The sequence below is a fragment of the Sorex fumeus genome, unplaced genomic scaffold (assembly GCF_029834395.1).
Source record: "Sorex fumeus unplaced genomic scaffold, SorFum_2.1 ptg000094l, whole genome shotgun sequence".
In the NCBI taxonomy this organism is placed as follows: Eukaryota; Metazoa; Chordata; class Mammalia; order Eulipotyphla; family Soricidae; genus Sorex; species Sorex fumeus.
Genome location: NW_026606151.1, coordinates 19,781,725 through 19,807,882, shown reverse-complemented (window position 1 = coordinate 19,807,882; position 26,158 = coordinate 19,781,725). Strand labels below are relative to the sequence as shown.

Sequence of the window (26,158 nt, the reverse complement as noted above, 5' to 3'; positions counted from 1 at the left end):
TTTTATTTTATTTATATATATATACATTTTTATTTTTTATTCGTGAATCACCATGAGGTACAGTTACAAACCAACAAACTTACATACTTGCGTTTCAGTTATACAATGATCGAGTTCTCATCCCTCCACTAGTGCCCATTCTCCAACACCAATGGTCCCAGCATCCCTCCCATCACTCCCATCCCGTCCACTCCAACCCACCCCACCTCTGTGGCATGGCAGGGTATTCTCTTTTGTTCTCTCTCTCTCTCTCTCTCTCTCTCTCTCTCTCTCTCTCTCTCTCTCTTGGGTGTTGCGGTTTGCAATAGAGGTATTAAGTGGCCATTAAGTCTACTTTCAGCACATATCTCCCACCCTGAGAGGGCCCTCCCAGCACCCTTTACTTGGTGGTCTCTTCTCTATCTGAGATGCCTTTTTCACCAGCATGTGAGGCCAGCTACTAAGCTGTGGAGTAATCCTAATAATTATCTTTACTATTCTTGGGTGTTAGTCTCCTAATCTGTTACTTCATATTCCTCAAATGAGTCCAATATTTCTATGTCTGGCCCTCTCTTTCTGACTCATTTCACTTAACATGATACTTTCCATGTTGATCCACTATATGCAAATTTCATGACTTTATCTTTTCTAAGAGCTGCATACACTTCCATTGTGTAGATGTACCAAAGTTTCTTTAACCAGTCATCTGCTTATAGGCACTCAAGTTTTCTCCAGATTCTGGCTATTGCAAACAGTGGTGCAATAAACATATAAGTGCAGATGTCATTTCTTCTATACTTTTTGCATCTCCAGAATATATTCCCAGAAGTGGTATTGCTGGATCAAACAGGAGATCAATTTCAATTATTTGAGAAGTGTCCAAAACTGTTTTCCAAAAGGGTTGAACCAGTCGGCATTCTCACCAGCTGTGAAGGAGAATCCCTTTCTCCCCACGTCCGCTCCAACAATGATTGCTTTTGTTTCTTGGATGTGGGCCTGTCCCTATGGTGTGAGATGATATCTCATTGTCATTTTTATATGCATCTCCCTGATGATTAGTAATGAAGAGCATTTTTTCATGTGTCTTTTGGCCATTCAGATTTCTTCTTTGAGAAAATTTCTGTTCATTTCGTCACCCCATTTTCTGATGGGGTTGGATGCTTTCTTTTTGTAGAATTCAATCCGTGCTTTGTATTTCCTTGATATCAACCCTTATCTGATGAGTGAATATCCTTTCCCATTCTGTATACTGTCTCTGTCTTCTTGTATACACTCTATCTTTTGAGGTACAGAAGCATTTCAGTTCAAGATAGTCCCATTTGTTTATCTCTGTTTCCACTTGCTTGGTCATTGGCTTGTCATCTTTGACGATACCTTTAGCTTTAATATCGTTGAGGGTTTTGCCAACCTTGTCTTCAGTGTACCTGATGGAATCTTGTCTGATGTTGTGGTCTTTAATCCATTTTTATCTGACTTTTGTGTACGGTGTTATATAGAGTTTTAGCCCAGTTTTTTGCATGTAGCTGTCCAGTTTTGCCAGCACCATTTGTTAAAGAGGTTTTCCATGTTCCACTTCACATTTCTTGCTCCATTATCAAAGATTATATGATCATATATTTGAGGGTGTGTGTAAGGATATTCAACCCTGTTTCATTGGTCTGCGACTCTGCCTTTGTTCCAGTACCATGTTGTTTTAATTATTACCACTTTGTAGTAGATTTTGAGGTTGGTGAAGGTGATACCTCCCATCTTCTTTTTCCCAAGAATTGCTTTAGTTATTCATGGGGATTTGTTGTTCCATATGAACTTCAGGAGTGTTACATCCATTTATTTGAAGAATTTCATGGGTATCCTTATAGGGATCTCATTGAATCTATATAATGCTTTGGGGCCTACTGCCATTTTGGCAATGTTAATTCTTCCCAATCTATGAGCAGGGGATATGTTTCCATTTTCTTGTGTCCTCTTTTATTTCATGAAGTAGCATTTTGTAGTTTTCTTTGTACAGGTCCTTTACATTTTTAGTTAAGCAGATCTCGAGTTACTTGATTTTCTGAGGCATAATTGTAAACGAAATTGCTTTTTTCATATCACATTCATCTCTCTCTCTCATTGTTTGCATATAAGAAAGCCATGAACTTTTGTATATTGATTTTATAGCCTGTGACTTTACTATGAAAGTCTGTTGTTTCTAGGAGTTTCTAGGTAGAGGCTTTAAGGGTCATAGTGTCATATCATCTGCGAATGGTGAGCGCTTGATTTCTTCTTTTTCTATCTGATACCCTTAATATATTTTTATTGCCTAATCGCTATTGCAAGTACTTCTAGTACTATATTTAACAGAGGTGGTGAGAGTGGGCATCCTTGTCTTGTCCCTGATCTTAGAGGGAAGTCTCTTCGTTTTTCCCCATTGAGGATAATATTTGTGGTAGGTTTATGGTAGATGGCTGTGACTATATTGAGGAAAGAACCTTCACAACCCATTTTGGTGAGAGATTTCATCATAAACTGGGCTGAATCTTGTCAAATGCTTTTTCTACATCTATTGATATGATCAAATGGTTTTATCTTTTCTTTTGTTGATATGATGTATTATGTTGATTGATTTCCGAATATTAAACCATCTTTGCATCCCTGGGGTGAATCCCACTTGGTCATGTTTTACGAACTGTTTGATGAGTTGTTGGATTCTATTTGCTAATATTTTGTTAAGGATCTTTGCATCCGTGTTCATCAGGAATATCTTTCTGTAGTTTTCTCTTTTTGTGGTGTCTTTGCTTCTTTTGGTTTCTTTTGGTATTAAGGATATATGTGCCTCTTAGAAACTGTATCAAAGAGTTTCTGTTTCTTCAATTTCCTGGAAAAGCTTGAGAAGAACTTGCAATAGGTCCTTTTTAAATGTTTGTAAAAATTTGCTAGTGAATCCAACTGGACCTGGGCTTTTGTTTTGGGGAATACTTTTTATTACAGTTTCAATTTTTTGCTATTTATAGATATATTCAGATATTCCTGAATATATCTTCTTGGTTCAAGTTTGAGAGATTATAGGAATCCAGGAATTTATCCAATTTCTTCTAGGTTCTCTTGTTTCCTGGCACACAGACTTCCAAAGTAGACTCTGATGATCTTTTGCGTTTTTTTGGTTTCTGTTGTGATGTCCCCACTTTCATTTCTGATTCGGCTTATTATGGTTCTCTCTCTCTCTCTTTCTTTGTGAGTCTTGCTAGTGGTTTATCAATCTTGTTAATTTTCTCCAAGAACCAGCTCTTGGTTTCATTGATCTTTCGGATCGTTTTTTTTGGGTTTCCGTGTCATTAATTTCCGCTTTTGTTCTTTCTTTCCTTCTGCCTTGTTTGGGCTCCTTTTGCTGGTTCTTTCCTAAGATCTTGAGCTGTGAAGTTATGTTATTTATGTGGGCCCTTTCTTTCTTCCTGATGAATGCTTGCAGATCTATAAATTTTCCCCTTATCACAGCTTTAGCTGCGTCCTGAAGGTTTGGGTAGCTCGTGTCTTCATTCTCATTGGTTTCCAGATATTTTTTCATTTCTTCCTTGACTTCCTTCCTGACCCACTCGTTGTTCAACATTGAGTTGTTTAACTTCCAGGTGTTTGATTTGGTTCTCTGCATGTGTCTGTGAATAACTTCTATCTTCAGTGCGTTGTGGTCTGGGACAGGTTGCAGACTGGGTGTGGTGCTGGAGGATGTCGCAGGGGCGGACAGGATCACCAATGAATATCTTTTGATTAATAGTATCTGGATCTGAAGACACATTGACTGCAAAAAAAGAGAAAAAAAGACAAAAGACTGAATTTGATTTTTTAATTTTTTTTTTGAGCAGAGGCCACACAAGGCAGAGCCAGGGCTTACTACTGTGCTTAGGAAGAATTGCTGGCAGTGTACTCTTTGGGATGCTTTGGATTTGGTGGTGTGCCAGGCAAGCACTTTATCATTGTACTATGGTCTAGCTTCAAAAGAGTTACTCTGTATGTTTGTTTTTTGTTTGGAGGCCATGTTCAGCGGTACTGAGGCTTAGTCCTGGCTCTACACTTAGGGGTCACTCAAGGTGGGATTGGGGAACCAAATTATGGGTGTTCTATCCCTGTCTCTTCTCCACCAGACTTGCTTTTTCTTCTTTTTCTTTTTATTTATTTATTTTTGCTTTTTTGGGTCATGTCCGATGACACTTAGGAGTTATTACTGGTTCTGCACTCAGGAAAGACTCCTGGTTGTGCTTGGGGGTCAGATGGGATTCCTAAGGTCAAAACTGGGTTGGCCACGTGCAAGGCAAATAGTCTACACAGTATGGCCCACACACTTGCTTCTTAAAGGAAAAAAACCTTTTTCTTTATTCTTTGCAGTTTATTGAGCTAAGCATAACAGCTTTTGGCATTCAGTGCTTAACTCCAAACCCACCACCACTGTCAGTGTTCTTCCTAACATGTGTTAATATTTAGAGTATTTTATAAAATAAAGCTAACCTATATTCAAACCAAAGTTCTGTTCTTATTGTCTAAGAGTCATGTTGAGTTTCAGTTTTCAAAATCTGTGTAATCTCTATGTGAGTCACTAGAAACTGTTGAGGAAGACTGAGTGAACTAAATAATTGTTATTAAAATGTCTCATTAATGGGAAGTATCTGAGAATTTCTAGTAATAATATAACCATCATCCTTATCTCTAGTTTAAAAAACCTAGGAATAGAACCAATCAGAATTTACATGGGTTCTGTCATTTCTAAGACCCATTTTTCTCTTGAGAAATCGTGGAATATTGAAACAGAAATAAGACAATTCCATCTCTAACTAAAAACTACAAATTTTATATTAGAAAAGTTAAAAAAGAGAACTAAATTCATAGATTGTGATTAAAGACCTAGAATTCTCCCAGGTCACAAAATTATTGAGCTCCATAGGTATTAGAGCTTACTGTAATTTCTTAAGTTAGATAAAAGGAATTTATAGAAATTATCAAAATTTAATAAACCTAGGGTCAATATACATGAAAGCTATAAAATCATCCTTGAATAAAATAGTAAAATATATGATAAATTTAAGTGTGACTTTGACTGTAAAATCAAAAATTTAAAGTTAAATGTATCAATAGAATATTTTCTATTATGTTTTTTGGGGGCCATACCCGGCAATGCTCAGGAGTGACTCCTGGCTCTAACTCAGCATTACTTCTGATGGTACTCAAAGGACCAGGTGATCGAACCAAGGATTGCCGGGTACAAGACAAACATCAAAGCAGGTGTATTATGGCTCTGAGCACAAGGATGTTAACCACTCTTGTAACCACTCAAAAAAGAGTCAACCACTCACTGGGTTACCAGGCTAAGCACAGGGTGTTGGACTTTTTTTCCAGGTAACTTAAATCCGCTATGCAAAATACTTCTTGTGCTGGATGTTCTCAGTGTTCCTCAAATCCCTGTTTTTCTTTACCCACTTTTCCCACCTGGTTCTCTCCCTGAAAGACTGACCGCTGTGGACGCATCACCAGTGCTCTCTTCCCTATCTCTGCTTATTTCAGCTAACAGGAAGCAGAGGAGAAGGCCCTGGGGCACAAAGCAACTGAGTAGCAGTGTGAAGGACACATGGCCCTCCCATGCTGACTGGCAGGCTCTGCATTCCTCTCCCCTGTCACACTCTCCCACCCCTACAGCATCCTCTACCTGCCACTTGAGGCCCAGGACAATGATGGTTGTCTACCCGCTCCTGCCTTGGGTGCAGGACTGACTACGCCTTGTTCTCTATCCTACTTCTCATCTTTATAAGTAATCCCTTAATTGTAAAGATTCTCTCCAACCAATTCTTATCATAAGTCTGACTCAGAAATAAGTTGGGTTTCAGTTGCTATTACTTAAACTATTGTGAAAAATCCAAAGTGTCAATGTGAAGAAAGTTAAAAAAAAAGTATTAAATAGAGCCAGAAAGATACAATAGTGATTAAGATGCTTGCCTCAAACTGGGCTGTCCCAGGTTAGATTCCCTGTACCACATATAGTTCACTGAGCACTGCCAGAAGTGATCATTGAATATAAAGCCAAGGAAAAGCAAAAGGCAAAGAAAGTCAGGTGTGACTTCAGAATTTATTTTTTAAAAACTCAAATAAATACATATAATTATTTTAAAAAAAACAATACAAATTGTATACCATATATACTTCTTTTTTTGATGCTAATACAAGGTTTTTAAAGACAAATCATTGAGAGAGTAATTCAAACCTTTTAAATATTAGAAATAGAAAGATTTTTCAAACATATTATGAACATCCGTAAAATTGAATAACACTCATACATGCAAAAATGCACACCTGCTAAGACAGAATTTTGGGGGAGGGACTGCCAAACAGGTGCAGGGGCCGAGTCATTCCAGGCCACCTGGGCCAGTTGATCAGTACAAGGCCCTAGGGTACCATGAATAGGAGCTTCAGTGATGGGACTACCTCTATATTCTGAACATGAAGCATGCACTCGGCCCATTGAGCTTTCTCTCTGATGCTTGGTTTGATCTTAGAGAAAAGCATTTTAAAAAAACTTTGTCTTTCCTTGAATATTGGGTTTTATAAGAGATTACAGAAAGATAGAAAATAATTATTAAAGAGAATTATAGAAAAAGAGAGCTCAGCTTTGGTATTAGTAAAATGTGTTACTAGGTCAAGGTCCTTACATCACTTGCACTCCATTGCATAATAATCACCTACCTTTACTGCATTACACTGAGAGTTAAATAAAATATTAACAAGGGATTCTTAAATCAACATACCTTGGTGGCGCTTAAAAATTTTTCTCACACTTAAGTGAAGCTCAGAGACACTGCGCACAGTATGCAGTTCCAAAGAAACATCCTCTGGTGTTTCTAGATTGATAGCTGAGACCCTAGAATAACAGCAAAAAGAGGTTTCTTCAGTGGCTCCTTCCATCCATGTGTCTATGTCCATGCCCCTCCATGGCCCACACTGTTTCTATGGACACTCACCTGCTCAGGGTGTCTTTTATACCCTGTAGAGAAAACATGAACAAAGGTGAGTGCAGGAACATCTGACCTTCATAAAGCATAGTATATGCAGGGAAGTTCTCTATAAACACTCCTTCCAGGAAAGAAAGGAAAGTGACCCCATGGGTGGGAATGGAGCCAAGGCCTCACACATACAGGGTAAATTCATTTGTGTTGAGGCACACCACTGAATCCCTAACCATAGACATTGATGGGTTTCTAATAAGATGATTCCATCCTGAGCCCCTTGGGGATGCACATGACTACTTGTTTATCAACCTCTCTGATTTCCTCACTGATATTGTGCTGTCTGAAAACACACCAACCTATGGCTATTGGGAAAGTGCTCAGAAGGATGCCCAGGGTACCACTTCCTTTCAATGATGTGATTTCCTTAGAGTGAGTTCATATTGGACACTGCTTACATAAAGTCCTGAGTCCATCCAGAGTCCCAGTGACTGAAATGCTTAGGTACTGATAACAGGCACCACATGATGAAGGAAGCTGAGTTTTTTTGTCAGGGCCAGGGGAATAAAACAGTGAGTATGGAGATGTGGTTAAGGCAGCTCAGTTGCCTGTCTGAGATGACTACAAAGACCATACTACACCCCTGAGAACCCCACTCTCTCCATATCTCCACCCCCAGTCTCCTACTCCCCTACCCCCCCCACACATACATAGTGCATCTGATGCAGAGATTCTGATACAGAGCACATTTGGTGCAAGAAATAAGGAAGTATGGTTTATGGTTCTGATGTGCACTAGTGCCTACACTGAAGGACTGAGAGCAGGGGCATGGTGAGTCACTCAAACTATGAAGCTCAAGGGACAGTGCTGCTGAGTACGGCAAAGTCTTGGTAGTGACTGGTTGCAGCACAAACTTAGCCCCACAGGTTCTCTGTGGTAATGGTGGATATAATCGAGCCTTATATTTGCTACCGTAAATGCACAAAACTAGAACTCTCACAGCTCAGGAGACACAATAAAGAAGAGGAAGAAGTAAATCCAAATTAATGGGTAAACATCTAAAAAGAAGTAAATGCAAATTAATGGGTGAACATCTAAAAAGTTCCCAAGCAACCAAGAGAATTTTTGCTCATTTTCTGAGTTGAGAACTTCAAAGTAAAAATCATAAGGTTGAATGAATTAAGGAAAGCAATAGAAAAGGTAATCAACAAAGCAAAACAAAGTATTAGTCAGGGAGTATCTGAACTTAAATAAATTTAAAACTTCTTTGGAGGTTCCAGCAACTGGGTGACAGATGTCAAAGAACAAATCAAATAAGAAAATAAGATTTAGAAAGCTATCAATTAAGTAGAAGAAAAAAATATGAAAGGTATATGAGAGCATTATGGGCTAATTATAAGAGGAACAGCAATCAAATTCAAGGAGGCCTTGATGAAGCTGGAGTGATAGTAGAGTGGGTAGGATGTTTGCCTTGCACATCACCTACACTGGTTTGATCCCTGGCACCCCAGGAGTGATCCCTGAGAACACAGACAGAAGCAAGGATTGAGTGCCAATTGTGGCCCCAAAACAAACAACAAAAACAAAAAAGTAGTCGCTGAAGAAAAGGAAAGTGAGAATGGGGAACAAGTGTTTCAAACAATTATAGCTATCTCTTGCTCATCAAGGCCATGTTCTCCGTTGAACACTTTGAACACATATCTCACTTGTCTCTGTATATTCTTTGCTTCTATGTTCTTTCTTGAACAGATGTATCCTCTTTCTGTGCTCTCATATCTTTCCAGTATGTCACTGTTCTCCCATTATTCGTCGATTTGCTTGAGCGGGCCCAGTAACGTCTCCATTGGAGACTTTGTTGTTACTGTGTCTGGCATATCGAATACTCTCGGTAGCTTGCCGGGCTCTCCGAGAGGGGCGGAGGAATCGAACTCGGGTTGGCCATGTTGGCTGTGTGCAAGGCAAATGCCCTACCCACTGTGCTATCGCTCCTGTAAGTTTGAATAAAAACTACCTTGCATCACTGAAAAAATAGAAAAAGAAATGAAATTGTGGCTGATAACTACCCCATTCTGAGTACTGACTCCCACATCCAGATCCAATATATTAATAGTTCTAATAGAACTAAGGTGTTCTAAATAAAAGTAACCCAGATCAAAGAACTCTAAGACATGCTGTAATTAAAATGATAAAAGCAAAACATAGAAATAGGATTGCAAGAGCACCAAGATACAAATGAAACTTGTATACAAAGAACCACCAAAAGATTCAAATGAAAACTCTTGATTAGTATTGTTTGACACAAGGAACAATTTGAATGAAACAAACATCCCAATAAGAATACTCTATCATTTGTCATCATTTAAACTTGAAAGCATTAAAGAAAACAAAACTAAAACTAAAGAAATTCATTACCATTTAACCAATTTATTAAAACCACTACAGGGTCTTGTTTAAAAAGCAAAGAGATCCTACTCGGAAACAGTAGATAATGAAAATATAAAATGGGGGAAAGCAGAGAAACAATGGCATCTTTTATAAATACACAGTTGCCTTGATATGAAAAGAGTACATAGAATCACAATATCATAGGAGACCACCAAAAATAAGAATTGAGCTCTCATAAAATCTAAAGTTTCCTGTTCTGAGGATCATTTCAAGACCACAACTACATAAATTTACATTAATTTTCATAATTTTCAAAGGTATTTGCTTTCTCTGTGTTTATTATAGTACTATTTACATTGGCCAAGAATTAGAATCATTCCAAATACCCCAATAACACATTGTGGATAAAGAAATTGTGGTACACATACAATGAGATACTACTCAAAATAAGAAAATTGAAATTCAACAGTTCATTCATCTTAGTAGAACTACAGGGTGTCGCGCTGCACACAGTGAGTTAAAAGGAGGAGTCTGAACTGAGGAAGTAGACCTCGTGAATCTTCCATATTTCTTACCCTCTGTTCTCAGTAGCATGGGAATAAGACATCTCTGTTTCCTACAAGTGCTCAGACTCACCTGCAGCAAAGTCTGCGCTGAGTCCTGACATTTCTTGTCCAGTTCCAGGATGTTGTTCTTGAGTTCTTCTACTTTGTTGTCCAGATGGGCTACATTGTTCTTCAGTCTGATGAGCTTCTGTTCTTTTTCTTTCTCTAGACTATGCATATAATACTCCTCTGCCAGGTGCATGAAACTGTGAAGTTGTTTAAATTCAGAATTGATTCTTTCTTTCTCATGCTTTATTTTCTCCTATAAGGTAAAAAAGTGCTCAGAAAGTGAGTACACCCAAATGTTCATTAATGGATAGATTCATATCCAATATGAGTCACACACAGAAGCAGCTGAAACTTATTCAGTGGAAATAAATAAGGAATATTTGATGCAGAGTGCAACATGGATCAATCAGCAAGACAGTGAGCAAAACAAGTAACTCAGAAGCAGAAAGCCAATATTATAAAAATCTGCTTTTATGAAATAAGTCATATTCATAGAGACAGTGAATACTAGAAAACAGGAGGAAGAAAAATTAGGAATAGGAAGAGAGGTTTAGTTTGGATGATGAACAAGTTTTGCAGGTGGATAAAGGCAATGGATGCACAAGCATATGTACAAACACTGTTACAGAGCTGTCCACTCTAAAGGGTAATATGGTGATTTTATGTTATGCTTAGACACATGCATGCAGACACTCATACACACACAAATTTCCTCAGTTAGGGTGATGTAGCCTGAAGAGTTATCCATGTTTCCTTCACTAGTTATGCCTGGGAAGAAGAAATTCACAGGTAGATAAGGTCATCAGAATTAGATCTAATTTTCTGGTAAAATTTCTTCTGTACACCAAGAAGCTGGTATAGGTAGTATGAATAAAGTGCAGAATAGAGCTTGGCCAAAGTAAATGAAATATGAGTTATAAAAATAAATATGAATTTTTATTTTGAAATAAACATGTGTTCCTGTGTTTCAGATAAACTTTTGGTTCAAGAAACCCCTGAAGTTTCTTCTTGAACCTTATTGAAGTTTCCAGCTGAGACATCACAACTGGAGTAAGGATGACCACCCTAGCGAGTTCATGAGTCTCACCAGGGAGAGGCCCAGTTGGCAGATTCTATCATAAATACTAGAAATATCAACCCTGGATTCAACTCACCACCTTAATGTGTGAAAATTTCTAAAACAAAATGATCTATAGGACACAGATTTTATCTGGTAGGGGTGGGGACTAAACTTTAATATTCATTTTAACTTTCCATTTCAGAAAGTATTACAATGTTTATGAAATTAATAAATGAGTAAAATTTTTTAAACACATAAAATAAAAGTTTATTCAATTTATTTTGATACAATTCAAAATATATCATTATACATTTGTAATGCACTAGTTTTTTATGTGTGGTCCTCACAATAAAAATTTTGGTATGTTTTCTTTTCTCTAAAAATTACCTCCTCCTTAATAGTTATCCCCAGTTTCTCTCAGCTTCATCCGTTAACCAGCAGCTCCTGTAAGGGTTGGTATATTAGGGAACTACCAATCTATATTCTTTAAATTTATATTTCCCTATTCTTAAATTTTTATGTAGCTAGAACAAAATGAAATGCGATCTTTTGTTAGGATAGTATTTTCCTATCCTAGGATAAGAAAATACTTAGGATAATATTTTTTTCTTTTTTTTATTAGTGAAACACCATGAGGTACAGTTATAGACTTACAAATTTTGTGCTTGGGTTTTAGTTATACCCATCCCTCCACCAGTGCCCATCATTAACCACCACGGGTTCCAGCATCCCCCCCCCCCCCCGTCCCACCCTGCCTCAGTGGCAGGGTATTCCCCCTTGTTCTCTCTCTCTTCTTTTGGGTACTGTGTTTTGCAAGAGAGGCATTGAGTGGCAATCATGTTTGGTCTATAGACTACTTTTAGCATGCTTCTCCCACCCTGGGAGGGTTCTCACAACACCCTTTATTTGGTGCTTTCTTCTCTATCTGAGCTTCCTTTTCACCTAGCACATGTGGCTGGCCTTCAAGTCATGGAGCAAAATTACTGGTACTAATCTCAGCCATTCCTGGGTGTTAGTCTCCCTTTTTGTTGCTTTATGTTCCCCAGATGAATGCAATCTTTCTGTTTCTATCCCGCTCTTTCTGACTCATTTCGCTTAACATGATACTTTCCATGTAGTACCACTTGAATGTAAATTTCATAACTTCATCTTTTCTAATAGCTACATAGTACTCCATTGTGTAAATGTACCAAAGTTTCTTTAACCAGTCATCTGCTTTTGGGCAAAAACGAGCAAAATTTTTATTTTTAAGTGGGAAATAGGCTTAGCTTCAAATCATGTGTTCGTGAAAGGTGTTTATTTATTTACTTTTGATTGTGATGATCTTCCCACCAATCAAGATCCCAGATATGAAAGCAAAGGACTGTCTTTTGAGAGATCATATTTGAGATTTGCACATAAAGAGTGAGGACTGAGGTTTAAGACACCATGAAAAAGCCAAAATGACTCACTGGTCAGTGCAATGATATTCCAGACTAATGTACTATATCAATATATTTGTAAACAAATCTCTTTTCATTCATAGGGAGTCTGGTTATTTACTGAACCAGAGACCCATACACTGTAGTTGTCTTTTGTATGTTCTTATGGTAGTTCTGGTTCTCCACATTAACAGCCTCATTAAATTGAGTTCATTGCATCTCATCAGAATGAATCTCTTTCTAAGTGTCCACAAACAGTGGGTCTCTGAAGCTGGAAAGCTTGAGTGTTAGATGCTGCCCTGTGGTAAATGCATCAAAATGATGCAGTTGAGGCTTCAAAACAGGTAGGTATATTCAAAGTTTGAGAATTTGAATCCTGTCAAGGATCTTTCAAGTAGACTACAATATTTCTACTTCGTAAACTCAGATATTGGGAATTCTAAATTATTACTATCACAAGGTTGAAGAATTTGAAGCAAAAATTTAATAGACACATATAACCAAAGGAGTAAAGGGAAGTGATGCTTTCTACATTACTTTTAACAATCTGGACCATTTATTGAATAATGTACTGTTATAGTGCTTTCACCAAGCACAACCTACTCTTAGACAAGATGATGGCATGTAGTTTGACCACAAGAAGCTTCAAACTCTCACCTCCCAACTACTTATTTTCCGAGTTGTATCTAGCTTCAGCTGCATATATTTAGATTCTGTGCTTTTCAGTTTTGTGACTGCTCTCTGGAGCTTTTCCTGTGGGAAAAAATGGGTGTTAGTTTATTCAGTTGGAAAAGTCTTCACAGCATATACCATAAATCATAGGCTTTCAGATAATTAGAATAACATTGAGTATTTGTTGAGCCTTTAGATGCTGAGAGAAAGCATGTGGACAATTATGAGTCCAATAACACAGTTGATCTCCGTGGCAAACTGCAAAGCTGGTAAGATGTTTACCATTGTTCCTGTTATAGAAATCAATTCTTTGCATGGGATTAAGTAAATTGTCCAAGGGAACAATATATTCTTCAATCCCATATTAGACTAAGGAAAGAGGCAGCAGGACAATGCCCACTTCTTTCTCCCACCACAGTCAAAGCAATCATCATATGTGCCTTTGAAAATATGTTAATCTAAATCTCTCACCAGACTTCATTCACAGGCTTTTATTTCTAAATAGTTAACAACTCCTCTACATCTTTAACTATGACCCCACCCTATACATGTGGAAGTTATGTGAACTTCAGAAACTGATGGCTCTAGTTTATATTGAAACAGAATAATCTTCTCATGTCAAAATTGGTCCTTATTAACCAATAAAAAACATTCCATTCCCAGTCCTCCTCTGAGGTATGATTCATCCTCTCAACCGTGATCATGGTTTAAGGCCTAAATTTTACTCCTGTGTCTTCAATTATCTTTCTTTCTACACACCCTCTGGCCTAGGCATGGTGCCAAGCAAGCCTTGTTTTCTGTGTCCTTGTCATCAGTCCTGAGTATAGGACACTCCGACCTCTAATGACTTTTCTACCACATGAAGGATACAGGCAGACTTCAATTATTTGTTTGCACACCTCATCATCTTCTAACAAGGTTGAGACAGTACCCTGAGTGCCTAGAATGATCCAGGTATATAGTATTAGCTTGCGTGTAATTGGGAGGGGGTCCTTTTATTTTTTAAATGGAGGAGTACTGCTATTTATTCAGGAGGGGGTCCTTTTAGAATGCACTCCAAAAATGGAAAAAAAAATTCTCATTCCAAAGGAAATTCCATTACTAGAACTTTCAACAGTGAGATCTATAAAAGATTCAAAGATATCTGAATACCCTTTGAAATTATACCAATAAAGTCAAGGAAATGATGAACTTGAATGCACAGTTTCTGAGTACAACACTACTCTAATATGAAAATAAGTCAAGAAGAAAACCTAAAGATAAAATAAATCACCAGCATTGAACATAGACCTAAAAATTGTCAAAAATATCTATGCCAAAAAATGCAATACAGTACACTGTTAGGATCATATATCATGTACTTGTTAGCTGTTCAACATATGAAAAAAAAGATGAGATTCATACAACTACATTTCAATTGAGAGAATAAGAAAGTAAAAAATACTACATCACAGCAACAGAAAGATAAGATTCATAAAACTATATTTCAATTGAGAGAAAGAAAACAAATGATGAGATTCAATATTCTTTTATGAAAAAAAGTGCTTTAAAAAGCAGGATAGAAACGCTATTAGACAGCACCTGAACTTTGTTTGCATTGACACCATTGCAGTTGAGACCAGACTCAGGCTGCCATCGCTGGACCCACTCTGGGAAGGGAGGCAGAACCCTCCTTTCCGGCTAGGTCCCAATAGCCTCTACACCTGACCTGGGCTATATTAGCAGGCTCACACCCAGCTTCTAGAGCACATGCCACCTATGTAACTGCACAAAAGACATACACAGCAAATCACACACTGCTCATAATTATAATTCAGGTCATTCAGTGATGAGAGGCAGAGAAGAGAGCAATCCCCAGCCTAATACCTCAGCACCTTCCAGGGTATCTATCTACAAAGACTCCCCCAGAACATTAGAAAACCAATGGTAAAGGCCTGCCCAGTTCACTGAGTGGAAATAATACCCTTGAAGGCACAAACAACAACAACCAGCTCTCTAAATCCTCAGTGACTTTTTGCCAGTGCCACCATGATAAAGATGTTTAATGAGCTCAAGAATATGTGGCAGAGGTATGCAGCAAAGCCCAAGAAGTCTAAGAGTCAAGATGAGAAAACTCCAATCAGAAATGGCAAAATGAAGAGCAGGGTAAGTTACATTAAAAGCAAAAAGCCATAACAGAAGCTGATAGCAGCCAAATTATGCAGCTGAGTATAAGATCAAGGAGCTTCAAGATGAGATGGAGGAAACTGCTACTAAACAATCCTGTTGAGTGTTAAAAGGAAGTAAACATTACACCAGGGCACTATAGGATGAATATGGTCACAGTCATGGTCCTCCCGTTGTTCATCACTTTGCTCGAGCGGGCCCAGTAACGTCTCCATCATGAGACTTGTTGTTACTGTGTTTGGCATATCAAATACATCACGGGTAGCTTGCCATGCTCTGCCATGTGGGCGAGATGCTCTCGGCAGCTTGCCGGGCACTCCGAGAAGAGCGGAGGAATCGAACTCGAGTTGGTCATGTTGGCTGAGTGCAAGGCAAGCGCCCTACCGCTGTGGAAGAATATATGAATCATCATAGTTGCTGAAGAATAGAAAAGGAAATTTTATGAATAAACATTAGGTAAAGAAATCATTAATAGGAATTTCTTAGAGTAGAGGAATACAGGCACTGAAATCCAAGAGGCCTGAAGGTTCCCTATGAAAATATTCTCACTTAATCACTTAATCACTTAATTTCACGTTAGTCATCGATTTGCTCGAACGGGCACCAGTAAGATCTCCATTTGTCCCTGTCGCATGCTAGTGTAGCCCATGGCATCTGTTTGCTCTGGCAACATGAAGAGCCTCAAACCGATCATTCATGATCTTGACGAAGAAGTCTGACCATCTGGTAGGTGGGCGGCCACGCAGTCTTTTGACATCCCGTGGAATCCAGTCAGTAACAGCTCTAGTCCAGTGGTCGTCTTTAAATCTCATTACGTGACCAGCCCATCTGATTTTTGACACCTTGGCAAAAGAGACAGCGTCCCTGATTCTTGATCGTCGACGGATGTCAGAACTCCAGATTCTTTCTCTCATTCGAGTGAAACATGATATTCCAAGCATAGCTCTTTCTATTCTTCTTTGGGAGACCTGAATAGCGTTCTCATCTTGTTTGCGTAGGGCCCAGGTCTCTGAGGCATATGTTAATGCAGGAAGAACAGTGGAATCAAAGAGATGTGCCCGGAGATGGAGGTTCTTTGTCCTCTTAGCTATTTCTTCAACATTCTTGAAGGCGTTCCAAGCCGCTTTCTTCCTTCTACGCAGCTCGGGTGCCAGGTCATTTGTCATGTTGACTTCTCGACCTAGGTACACATAGCTGTTGCATTCGGAGATGGTCGTTCCGTTGAGAACGAATGGGGCATCAGGAACGAGGCTGTTTCTCATGAACATTGTCTTCGTAAGATTCAGCTGTAGTCCTGCCTTTCCACACTCATGGTCAAAGTCAGCCAGCATTTGTGCCGCTTGGCTGATGTTTGGTGTTATTAAAACAATGTCATCAGCAAAGCGGAGGTGGTGTAGTTGCCGACCATCTATCTTCACTCCCATTCCTTCCCATTCCAGTTGTCGCATGATGTTCTCGAGGGTGGCACTGAAGAGTTTCGGTGAAATGGTATTACCCTGCTGCACCCCTCTCTTGACATCAACGATCACTTCTTTGTAGAATGGTGAGATCCTGGTAGTGAATCCACAATACAGCTCACGGAGCATCCTGATGTATTGGGCTTGAATTCCCTGACTGGCTAGGGCTTCAATGACTGCTTCCGTCTCAACAGAATCAAAGGCCTTCTTTAAATCAATGAATGTTAAACAGAGCGCATCTTGAACTCCCGAGAAACCTCAATGAGCTTGGTTATCATGTGGATATGGTCGATGGTGCTGAATCCTTTGCGGAACCCGGCTTGTTCGCATGGTTGTCCTTCATCTAGTGTTCTGCCAATCCTATTTAGGATGACTCGAGTGAACAACTTGTAGATGACAGACAATAGTCAGATCGGGTGATAGTTGTCAATGTCATGGATGTCTCCCATCTTGAACAGTAGTACGGTCCTGCTGGTTTTCCATTGGGATGGAACCTTGCATTCAGACAGGTAGCGAGTGAACAGCCGAGCCAGTGTATTGGTGAGTACTGACGGCAGGTTTTTCAGGTGTTCAGGTCTGACCTTGTCTGGGCCGGGTGCTGTTTGTTTCTTTACCAACGAAATGGCGTGTCGGATTTCAGAAGGGAGGACGTTGGGAACGACATATCCATCCTGTGGAATTTGGTATGTCGGCAAGTGGACATGGCTATCGAAGAGATTTGAGTAGAAGTCATGGACTACCTCCACTACCCAGCCGTCGCCACACTCCAGGACGCTTTCCGGACCCGCGCGGCCGCTTCGCTTATGACACATCATAAGACACTAAATACCCATCTTCCGGAATAGTCGCACCATATTTGATAGGGTTCAAATATGGTAACACCTACAAGGGTGATCAGAGGTCGCCCCAAAAGCCTCTATCCCTCTCAGAAAGACTGGCAAGCTAACGAGAGTATTCCGCCCACATGGAAGAGCCTGGCAAGCTATTTGTTGTGTATTTGATATGCCAAAACCAGTAACTACAACTGGTCTCATTCACCTGACCCTGAAGGCTTCATGGCAGCACTGAGAAGGATGAGAAAGGAGAGGCCGACAAAATCTCAAGGCCGACCAAGGATGCCACAACGAAAGAAGACAAAAATGATCGTCTGTACTTTCAATGCACGTACACTAGCATCAGATGCATCCATCGAGGACCTGATGGTACAAGCGCGAATGATCAAGTACGACATCATTGGTCTGACCAAGACAAGAAGGCATGAATCTCACCATGCTGTTTTCGACACTGGAGAAGAATTATTCCTCGGAACATGCGATAAAAGAGGTGTCGGAGGCGTCGGTGTCCTCGTCAACACAAACTTGGCCAAGAGCATTGATTCATTCGAATGCCTAACAACCCAAATCGGACGTTTACATTTGAATAGATGCGGCTCACTGCCTGCAGTTTCTATCTTCGTTGTCTACACACCAAGATCCAATTATGATGAAGGAGAAATTGAGAAGTTCTACATGGATCTGGAGAAGTTCTATAAAGAAGACCACACCTTCTACAAAATCATTGTGGGTGATTTTAATGCCAAGATAGGACCGAGAATATCAGCTGAAGAACTTCACATTGGGACCCATGGCCTAGAATGGAACGAACAGGGTGAGAGACTGTCTGAGTTCATCATGTCGACCAAGACCATCCATGGTAACTCACAGTTCCAGAAGGCAGAATCTAAACGATGGACATGGGAGTCTCCCGGTGGACGATTCCACAACAAAATAGACCACATCATATTCAATCGACGGTTTTACCTGACCGATGTCGCTGTTGTCCCAAAATTCCGAACGGGATCGGACCACTGTCTCCTTCGTGCAAAATTCTACTTCACAGAGCAGGGAGAAAGGGCTGCAAAGTTCAAAAAGAGAACTCCCTGAACGACCACCAACTGGGAACTCTTTGGTACTATTGCGGCAACATGGGAAGATGCCATTGTTGACAACATTGACGAGGAATACGATCAACTGGTTCAGCACCTCCATGAATGTGCGAGGAACGCCAAGAGAGAGATAGCCACAAAAAATCTCCAATCTTCGAAAACTCTTGAGCTAATTCGCCAGCGTGGTTTGGCGCATGCCTCAGGCAACTGCCAGCTAACATCCGAGCATGCAAAGCAGTGCAGAGATGCAATCAAGGAAGACCTCAAAGAGAGAAGAGCAGAAGTACTGGTAGATGCAGCAGAAGCCAGGAAAAGTATTCGTAACGCCCGCCTGTCCTTCGCCAAGTACAAGACCAAGATGACTGCCCTCCGACCTCCTGATGGATCCATCACATCCTCCAGAATGGCAATGGATAAGAAAATATTCTCAACAAGGAAAACTAGATCCTCAAAATGATAAAATCCACAATTAGAGACAGAATATTGAAATCAACAAGATCAAAAAAGCAACTTATGTAGAATCGAAAGCCCTTAAGACTTACAACCGATGTTTGAAACGTGACTACGAGACAGAAGAGAATGGAGGGACATAGTACAAAACCTCAGTGAAATGAATACTTACCCAAGATTGCTTTATCCACTTAGATTATCACACATATTTGAACGAACTATAAGAGCTTCATGGATAGACAACAACTTAGGGAATTTATAGCTTTGAAACCAGTATTGTGAGAAGCTTTAAAAAAACTTCTTTTGCACCTGAAGGAATTAGGGCTGGTAGGGTGCTCATCCCCTACACAGCTGCTCTGAATTTGATTTCTGGTATCCTGTAAGGTTCTCTGAGAACCATCAAGAGTAATTCTGAATGTAAAAGCCAGGAGTAACCCTGAGCGTTACCAGGTGTGGCCACAAAATCAAGTACTTTAGAAAGATGGAAACAAGGAATAAACATAATAAAAGAGGTCAAGGACCTGTGTAAGGTCTATTAATACATTGATCTAAGAAATAAGAGGAGGTAAAAATATAAAGATGTTACTATATATCTATAGGAAAAATTAACATTGTTAAACTGGCCACCTTACTCAAAGTAATTCAAAGATTCTATACAATACCTATAAAAGTTATAGTAGCTGTGTCAAAGACACCAAAAAAATTAACTAAAATTTGTAAGAATCACAAAATACCCTAAATAGCCAAAGGAGTTCTGAGGAAAGATACATAGGAAATACTTGTTCCCAACTAAAACAATATTATAAGGCTAAGATCATTAAGATTACACAATATTAGAAAAAATATGCACAGACATATACACTCATATAAATGGAATAAAACCAAGAACCCAGAAATAAAGCCATACAATACGGTCAATTGTGATAAACAATAATACTGGCATATATAATGGAGAGAGGAAAGTCTCTTCAACAAATAGTGATGGGGAAATTAGATATCCATTTACAAAACCCAGAAATGACTGCTCCTCACACCATATACAAAAATTACCTGAAAATTTACTAAAAACTTAAAGCCATAAAACACAAAGAGGAAAGTACATAAAAATATTCAAACACGGCTTCAACATTAACTTTGAAGAGTTGATTTCAATAACTAGGGAAACAAAAACAAGCAAAAATAACTTGAGAGTATGTGGAATCAAAGAGAAACTTCTCCAAGGTAAAGAAAATGTCAGTGAAACAAAAACATACAAGGAGAAACTATCATACCTCCATATCTAACAAGATGTTAATAAGCAAGATTTGTAAAAAAAAATCATAAAGTACTCCAAGTACCATTGCCAAGAAGAACATTGAAAAGGACAGAAGTGAAGGCAGATTACTCCCTTTTGCTACTGTTGCAGACACCACTTATAAGTGTTCAGAGCATTCTCCTGGTTCACACTTCTGGTGGTGCTTGGGGAACCATGTGACATATCTGGGATTTGAACTGGAGTAAGGAAAAATGATACCTTCCTTTCTGTACTATCTCTCTGACCCTAAAATACAGATTACTCTACAAAAGACATACAGATTGCTAACAGGCACCAAAAAATGCCTTGAGGAGTTAGATGGTGGAGTTGATCAGTGGATAGAGGCAGATGGAGTTCAGCATTTTTTAGTGTGGATGTTGTGACAAGTCACTTTTGCAGCAAGTGAGAGAGCACATCTGAAGCATATACTACAGTGAAAATAATTTCTGTCAAATAAATAAAACAGATTCCAGAGCAACTGCAGATGAGGTTATTCGGAGGCTTTCTGGACCCCACACTCACCCTGTAAACTTGGCATGCAACTTTAACAGGAGCAGTGCCGTGTCCTTTGTGCTGTGGTGACCGCTCACAGCACCAGCAGATGAGCTGACCATCATTTTCACAGAACAGATGGAACTGCTCTCCGTGTTCATTACACATGTTCTGATTCATTTCCTTAAAGATTTCGATAATACCTTTCAGCTGCTTGTTGGGCCGGAGACTACCACTTTGAAAAGGTTTCCGACACTTGGGACAATTAAATGTTCCCGGAGATGATGTTTCAGAGCTTTGATTCTGAGTAAGAACCTTTATGCATACACAGCAGTAGCTGTGCCCACAGTCAATGCTCACAGGCTCAGTCATCAGCTTCAGGCAGATGGGGCAGGTAGCTTCCACCCTCAACTTCTTGATAAATGTAGCTGAGGCCATGGTTTTCCTGGAAATGCTGCAATATTGGATCAAGAGGCAGGGATGAAGCAGTCAGAAATTTCTAGTGTCTGAGAAATGCACTCCACCAGAGTTTATGGGACTCCTCTGAGCTTGAAATCTGTCTGAGAGAGATATGGATTGGGATTGAGAAGATTTATTTTATGGAGCTGTGTTGTGAATGACTGTGGCACAATCACACTTGGTCCATTAAACTTAGTATAATTAAGCACTGTAGCACTGTTGTCTTGTTGTTCATTGATTTGCTCAAGCAGGCACCAGTAACGTCTCCATTTTGAGACTTGTTTCTGTTTTTAGCATATCAACTATGCCATGGGGAACTTGCTAGGCTCTGCCGTGCAGGCAGGATACTCTCCATAGCTTGCTGCGCTCTCCGAGAGGGACGGAGGAATAGAACTTGGGTCAGCTGTGTGCAAGGCAAACACCCTACCTGCTGTGCTATCACTATAGCCCTGAGTATAATTAAAATAAAATAAAATAAAATTTAATGTTAATTCCTTGAATCTAACTGCTATTATTGCATTTCAGTTGTTTATTATTTGCTTGAGTCTGTGGTGAAATGAGACCAGATCAAAGATTCCATTTCATTTCTAGAAATATTTTGGACATGGGACTCAGTGAGAGTGAGAAAAAGACAGGCTCCCTTCGAAAGGATGGAGCAAGAAAGAGAAACTCATGGAATGAGGGTGAGACTCCCATTCTGTGAAAAGGTAGCTCATCACTACTACTTTATTTCCTTGTAACTGATATTGCAATTAGGTAGAGTTTATAGGATTCATAAAAAAAAATGTCTGCACTGGATCATTAGTTCACAGTTCTTGCTACTTACTTCCACGGCAAATAATGATAAAAAAGTATGGGTAAAAAGACCCAGGCTCCAAATGATAATAAGGTCAACTGACACCGTAAAGAAGCTGTGTGCCCTTCCCATAAGCCTCTCTGACCTGAAGACAGAGAATTGAAAGAGGTGGGAGGAGAAGGGGTTATCTTCAGAGCAGAGTTCTTGAGAAACAGAGAGGTGACTGTCACTTCTTCAGGACAACCTGGTCTCCCGGAAGATCAGAATGACTAGAGCCCATCGTCATGGAAGAAACCTGGAAGTCAGCAGTGAGAACAGATAGGAATGACAGGCTTCTGTGGATCCTGGCATTATGTCCCTTGGTGTCCACCAGTGAGTACCTAACATGGAAACACGGGTATCAATAGGAAACACAGGACTTTGTCCTTCATCCATATAGATAGTTACAACTTTGGGAGGATCTTTTCTCTATTTTCAATGTTGACTGTTTGTGGGGAGGAAATAGAGGCAGGATGAGGTACGAAACAAATGCTTTTTTGACATGACAGTAATATCTCAATCACTAATGGTGCTTTTTAAACTAAAGTTACATGTTAAAGCATCTTTGTCTAACTATAAGAACTATCTCTTTAGACTCATAGAGAATATCTTCTGGAGTGAAGATAACTTAGCCTAACTCACATGCCAACCCTGCAAGTTTTTTTTTTTAAATGACTAAGACTGTGTCTGTTGTCCTGAACAAGTTTTAGTGGAATTGTTTTTGAGAATAAAAGCATTCTAAGTAATGCATAAAAGAAAAATCTGGGGATGGGAGAGATAGGATAGTTGGTACTGTTTTTCTCTGTGAGAAGGTTTAACCCAAATATAATTTAAAGAATGAGGAGATTTGGTCAAAGGGATGTTCCATTTATTACAATACCATCCAGCCATCCTATTTCTTTTGTAAATGATCTAAGGAGGAGGCAGAGATACCTTATAGACTAATATTTTTCACCCTCCAATACACTAATAGTCTCAGAATTCTTGCCTCTTCCATAAACCAACTAGAGATTGAGGGAAAAAATACCAGAAGAGTCAGAAACTTACTGTCTCCAAATTAGAGCAATTTCCTCTCATTATTATTACCAGGATAAGCAAAGATGACAGAAAGGGGTCACAAGAGAGACAAAAGATCAAAGTAAAGAAGACTAAAGGTACTCCCAGCTTCTGACCACTCTTAAGCCTGGCCAGCTCCACAGGAGTGCCCGGAAGTCCTCTCCACCCAAAACTTTCTGCTTTCATTGTGGCAAACTTGATTGCTGGAAGTGAGAGTGTCCTGAATGCCCCAAGAAGCCTTGGATCTCACAAAGGAGAGTGACAAGATGGGCAACTGGACAAGGGACCATACTGACACCAAAGGGGACTGTCCAGACCCTTCCACCTTGCTCTTGACCAAGACAGCTGCAAGCTCCCACCCTTCCATTCCAACTGAAGCTATGGGAGTCTTATCATCTTGGTCTCCATGACGGCAAGCCAGACCAAGTCACAGAGCTGACTCTTTAGCCTTACTGTCCTTCCAGAACCCCTTTTTCTCATCTCTCACTCTAATGGAGAATATAAGGCTTCGTGTAGAGGAGAGAAACCCTGAACCCATGTAGAGGACCATGCACACTCTGATGAAGGGCAGGGTATCTTTTTATTCTGGCCATCGTTTCTTTTGAGGTACAGAAGTTCTGAGTTTGACGTAATCGCATTTGTTTATCTTTGCTTCTGTTTACTTTGCCGTTGGCATTGGATTCTTAAAGTGAAGTCTAGTTTCAAAGTAGTACACAGTTTTACCTATTTTTCTCAATATAACTTATGAATATGGGTCAGAGATAGAGGTCTTTAATCAGTTTTGTTTTGAATTTTGTGCATGGTGTTAGGAAAGTGTATACTTATTTTTATTTTTATTGTTATTATTTTGACTGTAATTGACTAGTTTTTCCATCACCACTTGTTGAAGATGTGTTCCTTACTCCACTTCTTGTTTTTCTTTATTTATTGAAGATTAATTTTCCATATGTCTGATGATCTCTCTCTGGATTCTAATTTCTATTCAATTGATCTGAGACTGAGAGTCTGTTATTATTCCAGCACCACACTTTTAACTAATAAAGCTTAATAGAAATGGATGAAATTGCGGAAAGCGAAGCACTCTATTTTTTTCCCCCTAGGATTGCTTTGGCTATTTGATGAGGAATTTTTGAGCCACAATGTGGCATTTTCTAGTTATAATATTGCTTCTCCTTAACCTCATTTGATCAGGTCCTGTCATCAGTTAAGTCAAACAAGATAAAAAAGATTTTTTACATGAAAATGTACTTTTCAAAATATGAATTCTAATAAAAAATGTGAAAAGTCCTGTTAACAAAAGCTATTAGGAATACTTGAAATTGTTTCATTATAGAAGTTAATAGCACAGAGTGAATACATCAATTTCTTTTTGTTGTTGTTGTTGTTTTGTACTGAAGGAACATCCTATTTCAGTTTTACCTTGATCTCCCCACTGGAAGCCTCTCATTGTAGATCAATTGCGACTCTTCCTTTCCCCTTCACTGGGCAGTCCTGGGGGAGGACTCACCGGTTTGGTCACTGGCTGCACTTACTCTCTCACCGGGGCTGCAGATCAGATTAGTGACCGCATGTCGGTGGTTGGAAGAGTCAAGTCCTTTTGATGTTCTTTATGTAGAGGACAGAGATGGTCATCTGAGCTCCCCCAGAATGAACCAGTCAGCAAGGCAAGCAGAGGGATAGTGAGTCCTTTCAGGTTACCCTTCCTGACCTGAGGGAACAAGAATTCAAAGAGCAGCCAGGAGAACGGGTGGTCTGGCTGCGAGCAGAGCTCCTGAAGGTGACTCAGTGTCCTCCAGAGGTTCAGGGTGACCAGAAGAGAGAATGTTGGCAGCTCCAGGATGTAGTGAGGTGTGGAGCAATGGGAATGGCCTAGTCTGTGGTTACTTACACTGGCTGCTGGTCCCCCAGAGTCCACAAGGGAGGACCTCACAGGGGAGCTGGGTCAGGAGCTCAACTATGTCCCACTCCCAAGGCTGCAGCTGCTTTTGGATCTGGGCATGTGCCCCAATCCCACTGTGGAGAGTTGGAGGGGAGGGGAGTAAAGGAAGGATAAAGCATAATAACAAAATTTACCTCCAACACACAGTACTAAGATGAAAAGCAGGATTCAACTGAAGTTACTAGAAAGCCAGTTTCTCTCTAATCATAGGGCTCTTCCCTTGGAGACAGGAGAGTCTCCTGTAGAAACTTTCATCAAAGGCCTATGACTTACCTCTGAGGGATGCTATCCTCTGGGGAGAAAACTCTCCTGTCCTCTGAGCCCTGAGGGGTGACTATGGGGCCTTCATGGGCCTCATATCCCTGGTAGGAAAAATCGAGTCACCTGAAAGTGAAAGCAAAAGGTGAAGAGAACAAGAAAGCAAAGTTCAACCCTGACCCACCACACACACACACACACACACACACACACACACACACACACACAGAAAAATGCAGCCTGGACTGTCAGTCCCTTCTCCACACAGCAGTCAGCACAAGCTACTGCTCTGATGTCTCCTCTGTAGCTGAGATTCACTCAGGTCTGGCAAGGAAGTTCACTCCCACTGGATTGAAAGCAGAAACGAAACCAGTGGGGGGTGGGGGGTGGAGGGGCGGAGCCATGTATGTGGGGGCGGGGGCGGAGCCATGTAGGGTAGGGGCAGGAAATGAAAGAAAGATGTTGCCAGTGTGTTTCCTACTGAGCTAGCCCTCAAGTTAGGGGACAGGTACTTGAAGACCCTCTTGAGCAGTAAGAGGGAGGACAAGTCATAACCTGGAAACTGTTCTGTGTCCTCAGTATGAATCTAAACAGGAACCACAGCTCAGCTCCCAGACTCTGACTTCAGATCTTGGCACTTTTTGCCACAAAGGCCCAGGGGAATCCAGGAGTTTTCCTGGCCGGCTTATCTTTGCTCTTCTTGGTCCCTGATTGTTTGAAGCAGCCCAGGAGGAT

General features: G+C 40.0%; 1 protein-coding gene across 13 annotated transcripts; it reads right to left on the bottom strand.

The window, feature by feature from the left end:
- On the bottom strand, positions 1–25,764 carry LOC130040480 (E3 ubiquitin-protein ligase TRIM38-like). Of its 13 annotated transcripts, none has more exons than XM_056132590.1 (10): positions 25,651–25,764; positions 25,439–25,549; positions 24,646–24,934; positions 22,277–22,426; positions 20,907–21,436; positions 13,079–13,174; positions 9,963–10,193; positions 6,957–6,979; positions 6,744–6,856; positions 1–3,754 (listed from the first exon to the last, which is right to left on the bottom strand). In XM_056132590.1, exons 5-10 carry the CDS (start codon positions 21,312–21,314, stop codon positions 3,498–3,500), a joined length of 1,128 nt encoding a protein of 375 aa, XP_055988565.1. In that variant the 5' UTR covers positions 21,315–21,436; positions 22,277–22,426; positions 24,646–24,934; positions 25,439–25,549; positions 25,651–25,764; the 3' UTR covers positions 1–3,497. The 13 variants fall into 13 exon arrangements, with proteins under 13 accessions (XP_055988565.1, XP_055988567.1, XP_055988574.1 ...); XM_056132592.1 differs by having other exon boundaries at positions 20,907–21,432; XM_056132599.1 differs by having other exon boundaries at positions 22,277–22,511; positions 24,759–24,934.
- Between the last annotated feature and the right edge of the window lie 394 nt (positions 25,765–26,158).

Coding starts and splice junctions, on each gene's coding strand:
- LOC130040480 (XM_056132590.1), bottom strand. CDS start 21,314: ATGGCCTCAGCTACATTTATCAAGAAGTTGAGGGTGGAAGCTACCTGC. Junction 10,194..13,078: donor GGAAAATAAGTAGTTGGGAG/GTGAGAGTTTGA, acceptor TTTACCTTATAG/GAGAAAATAAAGCATGAGAA. Junction 6,857..6,956: donor ATAAAAGACACCCTGAGCAG/GTGAGTGTCCAT, acceptor CTGTTATTCTAG/GGTCTCAGCTATCAATCTAG.